Below are 13,472 nucleotides of genomic sequence, written 5' to 3'. Positions count from 1 at the left end.
ATCCTACATAGCAATCGAGAGTGCATAATATAAAATACAATTTCGGTATTAAATCGATTCAAAAGCTTTTAACATTTAAGGAGCTTTTAGTATCGTTTTATATGCATATTTTTCATGTTCTGAGTGGATTAAAATGTTTATTTATTAATTTATTTATTGTCAACACAACAGGCTATAGTCCAATTAGTGTTGAAAATTACATAATTACATACCCAAAACGGCATTTCTAAATTTATTAGGCAACATATCACATGTTCCGGTTACCGGAAGGAACATGCATTACAATTTTGACTCATAGCAACTGTAGTGTTAAAAAGATGACAGAATAGTGATTTATGTTTCCTTTTTTTTTATGAAAAATAAAATAAAATAAAAGATGATCGTATTCTAAGTTGTTAACGTTATGATTGAATAGAAAATAAATTCCATAGCAATAAACTGTATCTCAGGTGGTACTAATAACTTAGTTTGATAGAGTACAGAACTCTCTTTTCAGAGATTTTCAGAATTCTTGCGCATAGTTCAATCTTGGACAAGAGCTTTTTTCTGTTTGTGAGAATAAAGTTTATAAATACATGACCGGTAAATGCCGTGTCACATAATTTGTTACTTCTACAAACTATTCTAAACCTGTCACCACGGGAAAGAAAAGTATGGTTAGGCAGAAACACAACTATAGATGGCATAAGAAAATTAATAATATATAATCTGTGATCAAAATAAGTCCGAGACTGAAATTTTCTTCAATTAATCTTAGAATCAGTAATCTTAGAATCTGTAGTTTATCTTAAGTTTCGATTACGCTTATTTTAAAATAAGAAACATATATATGCAGTCGTAGATAGATTAATGGAGAAACATTGTTTTTGTTTTCTCCATCTTCTGTTCATTAGAGCACCAATATCAACCATTCATTTTCAATTCCATTACTTAATCCAGTTGTGTGCGAGAAACACCGGGTTGGCAAAATGACGCTTCGTGTTAGTGCAAACAAATTGTCATCTCGTTTGTTATTAATTTAAAAGTCATGTTTGTGTATATAACTAATAACTTCAAAGTGTCACTTATTTACAAATTATGTTACTTTACAGAAATGCGTATTACTTAAAATGACAATATAGCATAGTATAGTGAATGTATGGAAATAAAATGCATGCTCGTGGGTAAGAACTACAAAAAATAATCACCTAAATTCAATTTGTATCAATCTGCTTTCTTAGATGTTTAACGCGTAAGATTTCCATCTTTATTACCGAATAGGACAGTTGTTTTAAGAAAATACAAAGATATGTAATGAGCTTTTTTCCCTTTACTTTTAATAATTGGATGTATAGCGACGAAGGCTATCCTTGTAATATTAGTTATAAAAAAATCAGGTTGAACTGTTTACTAGTGGAAGACATTTCGAACGTATTACATCAGTGAAGTATTGAGGCATATTACATTGATAAAAACTTAAATTCCATCAACACAAGCTGAAGGGAGGGGGGACTCACCTAATGTACTAACTCTTGCGTACAGCTTTCTGTAGCTATGTGAAGCGTTGTTTCCATTCCTTATAGTGATAAAATTCAAATCTTTACCGATTTTACTTCCATCAAGAGCTGCCACTGATTACTGCAATTTATTTGTGTTATTTTAGATTGCCAGTGAAACTACGGATGCCCAGGAAAAAGCTGATGATACGTTGAGAACTGTGGAAGGCCAGCAAAGTCAACTGAAATCCCTACAATCTCAGTTTCTCAAAAATTTGCGTGACGTAAATGACGCTAAGAAAGGAGCTGAAAATGCATCTAATTTGGCAAAGAGAGCAGAAGAGGGGACTGGAGAGCTGCGAATGAAGTATGAAGACGTTTCAGCTGCTTTAAATGATAAATTTGATAAATCAATGAAAGCTCAAGACAGAGCACAGCAGTTGCTTAAAAACGCTACCCTGTTGTCCATAAAGATGAATCAAATGTTACAAGATCTCAAAGGTAAAAGAGTGCATAATAATAGTCTCAACTGTATAGTGTGTTCGTTTGTGTATTCAATACATAACAATAATGCTTTCGTGCTGTCATATTAAATCTCAATAGTAACAATACAGGAAATATCATTATGTTTCTCTGTGCATGAATAAAACATCTTGTTACTTGCATTTATCTTGCTCTGCAACAGGATGTAATGTATGACGTTGGTTGGTGTTAATATCCCTTTTCAACACGGAGAGTAGAGGAGATGCAGATCTACAGATTAAGGTTTAATCTGAACTCTGTAATGCGTTTGAATTTCAACGCTCTTCCACCTGGAATCGAGTCCATGTATTAAAAGCACACGCGCTGGCCAGTAGATCAGTCGCGAGGTTTTTTCTTCGTATTTTGTCTACTAGAGGTATATTAGAAATTACGTGTTCATCCAGTCTTATTTCTCTAATTTTTTCCCATTCTCTACATACTTTAAATATTATTGCATTTAGCAGAATAATTTTTTTCTATTTCTTTCTTTATAACTAGCATCAATTACCCGCTTCGCTGGGTTAAATTAAGAAAATATAGTAATATGTTCCGTTACTCAGTCACTTTTTACTATTACTAAAGTGCTCTTTGATATTGGTTATTTTCGATGATTTTTATATATCCCCTTCACTCCCCATGTTGCGGGGCAGTGCATCGGAAGTATCATTGTTCATCTCAGCGTCCCAGAAAACTATGAATTCGACATTGATATTGGTTATTTCGATCATTTTTATATATCTTCTACTTCCCCAAGTTGCGGGGCTGAATTAGGATTTAAACGGAAGACTCACTGTTCATCAGAAGTGTCACTGTTCATCTCAGTGATCTCATAAACTATAGATTTGACACTAATATCTGTCATTTTCAATCATTTTTAAATCTCTCCCCCTCCCTTAAGTTACACCGTCAAAGTGATATGACAAAAATCATCTCAGGTTTAAACTTCATCTAGGTTGAAAGTTTGATCGAGATCGGTTAGGTGGTTCAAGCGTTGTTAAGTTTTATTCTTTTCCATATATTTCCCCTAAGATCTACCGTCTAAACAAAATGAGAAACTTCCCAGGTTCGAACTTCATATATGTTGCAGATTTGATTGAGATCGATTGGGTGGTTCAAGAGATTAAGAGTCACAAACATAGTCACTTTCAATTTTATAATATAGACTAGCCTTTGGCTAGCTGGGGACCTTTGGCAAACCCCCGAGTTTGCTCGGGCTACGCCCTGGCATTTCTTATCTATCGCCCTTTGCATCAACAGTGAATTTCGTGAACTTGCTCTTCATATTTCCTGAATCTGCCCATTCGAGGGCTTTGCTCGGCCTACAGCCTCACACCTCTTGAATCCACAATTCTATCGTTTCTTTTCCTATTTCAACTATCTAAAAGATAAGATTTTGTATCCCAAGAAAACGCCCATTTAAATAACATGGGAATTTCTTCATCCCCCTTGAGACCCCTAAAAAATTAAAAATATTCACTTTTGGCAATTTTCCTGTCGTTTAGTCCTGGAAGGCTACAATCATGCTAAATTTCATCATTCTAATCATGACGGAAGTGCCTAAACATTTTGGGTTGTAGAAGACGTCCCATATAAATAACATTTTTCAGTTCCCCATAAAACCTCTCTACGGTTGAAATTTTTTACTTCTGATGATTCACTTAGGTAGCGCAAATGCTTGTACGCATTCGTACAAGCATACCGAATTTCAAGTTTTTATTCCAATTCTAAGTATCTAAAACATGAGATTATAGGTCCAAAAAATAGGCCCATTTAAATAACATGGGGAAGTTCTTCATCTAATCTTTAGACCCCCTAAAAATTAAAAATATTCACTTTTGGAAATTCTCCTGTGGGTTTGTCCCGAAAAGCTACAATCACGTCAAACTTAATCATTGTAGCCCTACAGGAAGTGCTCAATAATTTGGGGGTGTAAAAGGTGTCCCGTATAAATAACATGGGAAAGATTTTTCAGTTCCCTATTAAACCACTCTAAAGTTTGATTTTTTATTTTTTTTTATTTTTACGGACTTACTTAGGTAGTGCTAATGAGAACGTACAAACATACCGAATTTCAAGTTTTTATTGGAATTCTAAGTATCTAAAACTTGAGATTATAGGTCCAAAAAAAGGTCCATTTAAATAGCATAGGGAAATTTTTCATCTCCTCTTTAAACCCCCTAAAAATAAAAATATTCACTTTTGGTAGTTTTCCTGTCAGTTAGTTCCGGAAAGTTACAATCATGCCAAATTTAATCATTGTAGCCCTACAGGAAGTGCTCAATAATTTGTCAGCTCATATAGTTTTATATATAGTTAAGATTACTTAGTATTGAAGAAGCAACTGAATGATTTTGTAGTTAAGCTTGACTTCTGTCTTCGTAATAAAATCAATAAAGATACTTATCAGTTCAACAGAAACGCCTAACAAAAGTGCAACTTATCAGATCAATATGGCATTGCACTATCTTCAAGGCTTATATATATATATATAGGGTGTTTCAAAACAACACTGACAACATTTGGGAGGTGATTCCTGACACCAAGATAAGACAAAAAGTATAGACCAACCTGGGGTGCACAAATGCTTCTTTTCGGAGTTATAGGCTGCGAAAAACATGAAAAAATGAACTTTAAAGATCCATAGCTCCAAAACTATGGGACCTACCGTAGTCGGGTCAAAACTTCACTTAGAAATAGTGTGTGCCTTATCCAAATATCCAAGTTTCAGAATCTTGAGGTACTTCTGGAGCAATTTTTTGTAAAAGCAGTTGGTGAGTACTTCAAATTATATGCAGATAGCCAAACTTCCTTTATAAAAATTGTCGCGTGAGTACCTTAGGATACTGAAACATTAATTTTTGGATAGCGCACATATTAGTTTCTGAGTCAAGTCTTGACCCGACTACGGTAGGTCTCATAGTTTTGGAGTTGTAGACCTTTAAAGTTTATGTTTTCGGCTCCGTATAACTCCGAAAGGAAACATTTGTGCACTCAGGTTGGTCTATACTTTTTGACTTATCTTGGTGTCAGTAATCACCTCCCAAACGTTGTCGGTGTTGTTTTGAAACACTCTGTATAATAAAAATATGTATATTTAAAATATAAAAGAAATATAAGCATTAATAGAATAAAAAAATAATTGAACTGCGAAACTTAAATGTGGAAAAAAAGAGTAATGTAACCTTCAGAAGAATAAACAAGCAGATAGAAATAAAAATATAATTTTTTTCATTCGTGCATTTTGTCAATCATGAAAGGAGCGTATTGTCTGAGTAACTGTTGCTAGTGTATCCAGCAATTCTCAACCAATTGTTAACGACGCAGTTATGTATTTGATTTTTTTCATCTTTTTTCTACCCTCTACTACATAACCTTCAATCTAGTTGAAGCTTTTCTGCGGAGCGCAGAAATTTACCGAGTTGGAAACAATAGTATTGCCTTTCACGAAGTACTCTCTAACAGAAAAGGGCTTTGTTTAAAGACAGTCAAACTCCGTTTGACAGCCGACAATGGAAGATGAACTCTCCCCTCCTGAGGAAACGGAATTCAAACTAGAGACCACAGCGCATCTGGAGATGCTTACAGTTTACATTTCTCCTACATTCGACCTTCTAGATATTAGTGGTATCAAATTTTGTCTATTGGTGTGTCATGGCGTGTCTACACCTACGAAAGCGAGACAGAAGTTTTTTTTAGTTTTTAAAATGTAAATATAAGATGATTCAGATTTAACCTCACCGCTTGACAGTAAAGATCATGTAAAGTGTTTGATACGGTTTTGATTCAAATGCAGAAGATGGTCGTCTTATGTTGGTTTATGAACGCAGCAAAATTGGCAGGCTGAGAGCTGAAGAAGCATCAGAACATAACATTTCAGAATGTAGTTTATATTTCTGAGTAGTTAGGCCAAATGCTTGATACTGTGATAATGCAGGGTCGATTTACATACAGATCTTTCCTTTTTTAAGTTTCACGCTATACTCGTTGCAATCTTTCTTAATTTTCTTCACCATTTTAGTAAAATTTTCCATAAGTAGAAGTTTTGTTTTGTATATACTTAAACACAAACAATTTGCTGAGCAAAACAATATATTCACATGAAAAGCTACGTACGCGTTACAGTTTTGCCAGCTAACACTTATGCTCAGCACTTTTTATGTGAATATATAGTTTTTCTCAGCAAATTGTTTGTGTTTAACCATTTTAGTGTATCCAGTGCCTAGCTGCAAAAGTATTGTTAAATGTTTAATGATTTCGTAAAAATGTATTGATAGATGGCTTAGTGACATATGTAAGTACGGAAGCACTGAATAAGCTGAAGAAAGAAAGCAAAGATGGCATTACAATTAATATCTCAAAGACAACAATACTTCTATTGAAGTATATGAGAAAGAGTCTTGTTCACGTCATATATCACTAATTCCGTACCTATTTGCACCTTGTTTTAGAGGGTACCGTTTTATTTTAATGTTATCATTGTTATAGCTTGTGTAATTTTAAATCAAGGATTTAGAGAAAGCAAGCATTACAGTTACTCGCCGATAAGAAGTGCAACAATGATGCTTCCCACACTTTGCCTGGCCTGTTAAAAATTCGTTCACTGAGTATTTTCCAGGACGGTGGATAGGATGTCGTGAGCCTACAAAATGACCTGTAGGACATGGACACCTCACTCGCTGTAATTACTTTTTGTGAGAATAAGCAAAACAAGTGTGTAGAGTAAACTTCAAATTCTTGATGAACTTGAAAATAAGACCCATGTACCCGCCAATTAATATCTATATTGAAAATGTTCCTGTTTGCTTAGAGAAATGTGTTGAAAATGAAGGGCCCCGCAACTTCACATGAAGATATAGCGCACAATGAACAGCATATGAGAAATGTATGGTCCCAATGTATTTTAGGGGGCACAAAAGTTAAGAATAGGAATTTACTTTTCTGCCCATTCTGAATAAGAAATCGAGGGTTCGATTCGTAGTATTGATTAACGGTAAGTAGCCACGACCGGCACAAAAAGTACTCATGAAAAGAAAAATAAGGAGACGTGACTAATCTAGAGATTTGTCTAGACGAACCACATTCAATTTCGCTAGTTAACAACATATGCTCTAGGAATGAAATATTATTATTCTACTTTCATTTATAAAATTGTAACAACGAAAAAGAAAATAAGCAAATTGTAACATCGTAGTAAAAATTGTTACCAAAACCTTCACATGCAAACAGAATTATTTACTTAAAAAATTAGTTTAAGTTGGTTGCGTTGGCAAGACGAACGATGCTTTGCAATAAATTTGTTGTAAAACTAAAAATGATTTTGAAGTAAAACCACACTTCATCTGCACGAAGAGTACAAACACACGAATCACTAGCACAAAAAATATATAACACATTTATTTATTTATTTATGCGCCGTGACGGAAATTAACGATTATTGCGAATAGCCGATGAAAGTTATTTCACAGATCCTCGATGTTTCCACGAACTCCGGAGAATTCCGCAGTAGCACATTTTTCACTGTTTTACGTCACTGGGGGATTCGTACATTGTCATTATCCCATTCCGGGCATCAGATTTTGTAAATGTTAAAAAAAAATAAGAAAAAGAAAAAGAATGTAAAAAAGAGGTTGGGCACCTAGCTATGACGCTTTAGTTTTCTTCATTGCCTCCTGTTTAGCTACTTCTTGGCCATCGACTGACTTTCCCTTCTTCCATCAACCACGAAGTGGAAGGGGCAGAAAGAAGGACAAAGTATCGTCTTCTTCCTCTGGGGAAAACGAAGAACAACACTTTGGGAGATTCAACACTTATCACTGTGCATCATAATTACTATTCAATTATACTCATTAATTAACGAAAGTAACATAGAAGAATTATGTTTTTCCCTTCTACAAGCTTGAATGAACAGCAACTGATGCAATAAGCGATGATATAACCAAGAAAGTTAAACGAACACTTCGTTTTCTTTTTTTCCTTATACGGAAATCTTGCAACAAATATATGTATGCTCAGTTGAGACTCCTAGCTGCACTTCCAAGAATCCTGTCCGGCAGAAGTTTATTTCTAAGAATTTTAACTGGATATACGAAGGCTAAATAAAATGTTCTATGGGGTATGTAATGTCAATACCGTTATATCTTTATGTGATTTCTTTCAAGGTTTACCCCTCCTGTTATAATACAATTTTCGTTACGCCTGTGCCTTATTTAGAATAAAAAGTCCAGCCCTCATTTTACAAGTGCTGTCTGGTTACCTCTACAAACGCCACAACCTGTATCAAATGATACATGTATTATTTCTTGGAGTTCGGGATGAGTGGATTTATCACTGCATTCGTCCTGTTTAGTCTTGATGTTAGAATGATTTATGATTGGTCATAATATTGTAAAGAAATAATTTCTTTTGGAACAGGTCTGGCATTTCTTTGTAAGTAAAAGTCCTATGATCGTTCTGTTCATGCAAAAGAAGACTTATTAACCCATGAAGAAGCCATCCTCTTCCTACCTAAATCAAGCCTTACGACATACTGGTATGCGCAGCAATTGCAGATGTTGTTAAAGGAATGTTGATGGATATCAAGCTCACTGAATGTAATGAGCTCTCCCTTACATTATTACATTATCGGAAAGCCTGTTGTGACATGTATTCGTCACCGTATCTGTTATTAAAGTAAGGAGCACAGTGGTTCAGTGGTAGAATGCTTACCTATGGTGCGAAAATCACTGGTTCTATTCCAGGTCGTGTGAGTTGGTGGTGGACAGTTTCGTGTCCGTGGGCTTTCTCGGTGTTCACCCGTTTCCTTCCACATTATCATTCCACTAATTATTTTATAATCATTTACTATCGTTAATTATCCATCTCCCTTATCCTACAGTGCATAATCGTGGGACGTAAAACTAAAAGTTTAATTTTATTTCTTTATCAAAGTAACTCAGAGGTCTTTTTGGCCGATTTCTTCAAATAAACACAAAATTTAATTGCACTATCCAGCACCATGTTCGGGCGGAAGAAAACAGTTACCTCTCCTCTCTGTCTCTAACCTATATGAAATTGCTTCAGTATGTTTGCATTTCACATCTGATCATTCCTCGTATAAATGTATATACACCTTTCTGTAGGTGCTATACGTACAAAAATCATTGTACGGCTGTTAGTATCGAGAACGAGTACCATAAATTATTTGTGTTAATAGCAAACAAGGTTTCCAGAATAATTGATTTTAATATTTATTTTAATATGAATCGTTCCGGGTATCAAAGACGAACGCAAGAGGCTTGTATTGAGAATCTTCATAAGAGCAAGCTCAACAAAACGTTCCTCTACTAATTAATTATTATTTTTGTTGAAATTTCTGTTATTATTATGATTATTGAGCTGAGCGAAGCGAAGCTCTTATACTCGGGTTAGCCGTTTGGTTGTAAGCGAACTCCTCCTAGACCGTTTGGCCGATCTCAACCAAACTTAGGACGCTGATAGAGTATGTCGTGCTGAGTGACAACATAGGTCGAAATCAAAAATCCGATGTACCATCGAGGAATAATCACCGAAAAACGCTTACTCCTAGACCGTTTGGCCGATCTCAACCAAACTTAGGACGCTGATAGAGTATGTCGTGCTGAGTGACAACATAGGTCGAAATAAAAAATCCGATGTACCATCGAGGAATAATCACCGAAAAACGCTTCCTGATTACGTAGTTTAAGCTCGCTCAGCTCATTTCATTGCAATCGGGTATATACATTGCATTCCTAGTTATTATTAGTTTGGGGAAATAAAAAATTATTCGAAGTTGAGGTCGTCCTTACTACACGGAGCGCGTATTAGATACTCTTGTAATCGACAGGTTTGCGCGCATAGTCCCGAATTTGATTGCAGTGGACCGCGTAATTTTTTGTGTTGATCCTGCATCAGGAGCCATTTGCGGAGTTATGTCAATTGAAGAGATATCGAGCCCCGGTCTAGGAAGCCAGATATAATGACAGTGGGAACTGATTTGCTGGCCACAAGTTACACAATTGACAGCTGTGTAGATGACCATAGCCCTTGGCTATATACGTCAGACCGTGTAATTTATTTCAATGAAACTGAACAGCCATATAGAATTTAACGTCATTTATTTATAGGGTTTAACTGTACTAATTTCAATTCTCAAATGCTACCATTGCTAAAGTGCAAAATAAATAACTTCCTAAGAAATAAATCTGAACAAGGCACCACGGTTTGAAACTATATATTTACCAACCGTGTTACAGTTACAATGCTGAAAATTTAACAGTTGGTAAATAGATGATTTAAAATTGCAAATCCTTATTCAGAATTTTTTTAATATGTAATGATGGTATTATATTTTCTAAATTGCGCATGATGTAATATTTAATTTTATCATCTCTTTTTAGGAGACCAACTTGAATACGCCACAAATGAGCAGATCCTTAACGATTTAATTGACGCAATAATGACTCTAATATCACGAATGAATGGATACGTGCATGATATTACTTCTTCATCTGAATATTACCGCACGTGTGTTTCATAATTGTGAAGTGTGTCCTAGAAACAGCACAGCAACTGCCAAATCAACTCAGGGTTTGATAGCATGAACTGTGAAATGCGTAAAGTCATAGTTTTGGTGTAATTTTGACTGAACTTTTCCTGGCTGTTGTTTTAAAACTTCAATCTACTTGAAGTGAAGGACGGTGATCCGCTCAGCCTGCGTGTTCTTTTAGCTGTGCTAACCCGTAACCATTGGACTGGGTGGAAGTGATGTATAGAAAGAAATTACATTACTCCTATGTAGAAACGCTAGATATTGTGCCAAAACAAAGAACTCTGTCACCTACTACAGTATTTCCCTAAAATCTTCGTAGGAAGGTGACTCCTGCCAAATGCTAAGTTTTATATCAGAATTTAATATGCTTCCTTTTCTTCATATTTTTGAGCGTATATGTATGTATGAGTGTATTTGTGTGTAAGAGTGAGAGAGGAAGAAGAATGTACGTTTATGTGCATAATTTGTGTGTATGTAAAATTTTAATTAAAACCAAAGGTATTTTTTTCGCTTTTCAAAACTAATATGTCATGGGTTATATGCTAATCCTTATCTTGTTGCATAATCCTTTTAACAGGATTCCTGTGAACAAAATAAGTGTCATCCATGTATTGTTGCGTTTATATACAAAAGCCATGTTCTTTTAATTTTAATTGTTATTGTATTTTGTATAAAACCTGAATTCCTGTATACATAAAGCTAAATATGTAGAAGTAATGTTAAGTTTTTTGTTCTCAAGTCGACATGCCCATTGTATTATTGACATCTAGAGTATTCATTGGCAACAAGCCAAATGTTCTTGAATCTTCCTCATAATTCAAAAACTGTATCTGTGTAATAACCAATATAACTATGTTTATATATAAAATGTTCATATAATGGAGCTGTCATTATATCAATTTGTAGTAAACTAAGAAAAGTAATTTTTCTGGTTTTTATGGGTATATTAATATAATCTTTCGTTTGTTGTTTCTAATTTATATTACAAGTGCTGTAAACATGTTTGCTTTCGATGCTAAAATGCTATATATATATATATATTTGTATTTATTAGTTCGTGTTTGAGAGAATACTAAATATTTTGTTCAGAAGAAACTGTTTTGAAGGAAACAAAATATAGTGCAAACACGACTTGAAAAGTGTTTAGATCAAATTTCGTTCCTTAATATGGATAAGAAGAGTGAAGAACTTGTCTGAGATGCTAGAAGATCGTTTTACGTTTCTCTGTTTGTAAGTATATCAGATCACATTTAGTTGGAGGAAGCTGTGAAGTTTCTACAATTGTCTATCCATAGGTCAAACATTGAGTAATATACTTGTATTAGTGGTTTTCTTATCAAATACGCAAGGTTATTACAAATTATCTTTCCGATTAGAAACACTTAAAACTCATGTTTAATTACACTCAGATACATAAAACTAGCGTTAATAGAAAGAAAAACTCTAAACATTTCACTGGTCGGTGAATGCCGTATAGATACACACACTGCTATGAGTTATATGAGAGCAAATGGCTGTCAATGAAGACAGGAGAGCGTTTTATGTCCTCTATTTTCGTGTCAGTTACTCTGTTATTAGCAGGCTTGTAATTAATCCGTTAAAAAATAACGATTAAATTAATCAATTAAAAATTTGTTAATTTTTAATTTAATTATATTAGCCAAGAATTATTTTTTCCTTGGAAACCATGACAAATAACATATTTTTCAAGCTCATTTTATCGACTTACATCGGAAACTTTATAATGATTTTACAACAGTAATTTGCTTTGTGCTGCAGACCTTTTCTATAAAGTAAACAGTATGACCTTAACTTGTTTTGAAATCTTGATCAACGTCACCTTTCTTTAAAGATGGTTAAACAAGTAGCTGTAATAGTTTCCATGGGAAGCAACTCAGACTTTTGAGAATAATAAAGATTTTTGATGGTCATTTCTCGTTCTCTCTCGTATTAGACACAAAATTTCGTTGAACCGTTATTTGAAATTATTTGAGATTTGTTCCCTTCCATTGTTATTTCTGTTTGCAATGTAGCAGTCACGTATACTTTTAAAACATTGTTGACAATCTCAGCCGGCTACCCTTGGTTAGATCAGAGGGTGAATATGTAAAGTGCGAATATCATTGCTACCTGAAAAAGAAAAAGGATGGGGAAAGGCAAGAACTATGAAAAAAAAAGCGTCAAATTCACTGATGTTTGAACATCTGCATCTTGTCTTTTGATGTTTCTGATTAGGAACATAGAAATAAATAGAACAGCACTATCCTCTTGTGAATACCCTTTTGTAGTATATAAAGTAATATTTACTTTGCGGAGCGATGAGGTTACCCAATTAACATTTAAAGTTACTTTGCAAGTGCGTAGTAAATTCCGTGATGTTATTATTTTTCTCTATTAAAATACATTTTTACTTTCATTTGGTTGATAATGTGTCTGATCAAGGTTATTACATGGAAAACTTTTTTGATACTAGAGAGGAGGGAACACAGCTCCAACCAACACAGTTCCATTATTTTCAATAAAAGGGCAATTTCTCATTCACATTTATTCTAAAAGTCGGTCAACCTCTTGTGGAAGCAAGTGGCACGCAGCTGCCCGCGAAGTATACCACAGAGGCAATTCAGCGACATGCATTTACATGTATTGTCCGTGTACTCAGCTTAGTTGTCCGGGACAAGGAGCATACACGCTTTTTATCGAAAAAAAAAAGAAGTGAAATTTCGTTTTCCGTGTCCCCGAAGGCGACTCTTTACGAAATGCGGACAAATATTACATATTATGAATATATGATCTACTTCTTCTATAGTCTTTCTTAAGGGGTCCAAGGCTAGAAGTTATATATAGCTTACGCTATGAACTCTCTCATGACTATACGGTTAGCGTACGCGCTGCTCGCGTGACTCTGGTTCAATTCCCGGTAGGAGCTC

The 13,472-nt window shown here is 34.6% G+C and overlaps 1 protein-coding gene across 2 annotated transcripts in view; it reads left to right on the top strand.

Moving 5' to 3' along the window:
• Positions 1 to 12,176, top strand: part of LanB1 (laminin subunit beta-1) — a 396,592-nt gene extending 384,416 nt beyond the window's left edge. For both annotated transcript variants that reach the window (XM_081762898.1, XM_081762899.1), the window contains 2 exons: positions 1,643 to 1,976; positions 10,394 to 12,176. In XM_081762898.1, coding sequence (XP_081619024.1) covers positions 1,643 to 1,976; positions 10,394 to 10,533 — 474 coding nt within the window. In that variant the 3' untranslated portion in view covers positions 10,534 to 12,176. The remainder of the gene's footprint in view (positions 1 to 1,642; positions 1,977 to 10,393) is intronic.
• Positions 12,177 to 13,472: the final 1,296 nt, after the last annotated feature.

The sequence above is a fragment of the Thermobia domestica genome, chromosome 6 (assembly GCF_964235325.1).
Source record: "Thermobia domestica chromosome 6, izTheDome1.hap1.1, whole genome shotgun sequence".
In the NCBI taxonomy this organism is placed as follows: domain Eukaryota; kingdom Metazoa; phylum Arthropoda; class Insecta; order Zygentoma; family Lepismatidae; genus Thermobia; species Thermobia domestica.
The sequence above is the reverse complement of the archived record's forward strand: the minus strand, read 5'-3'. Positions and strand labels throughout refer to the sequence as shown.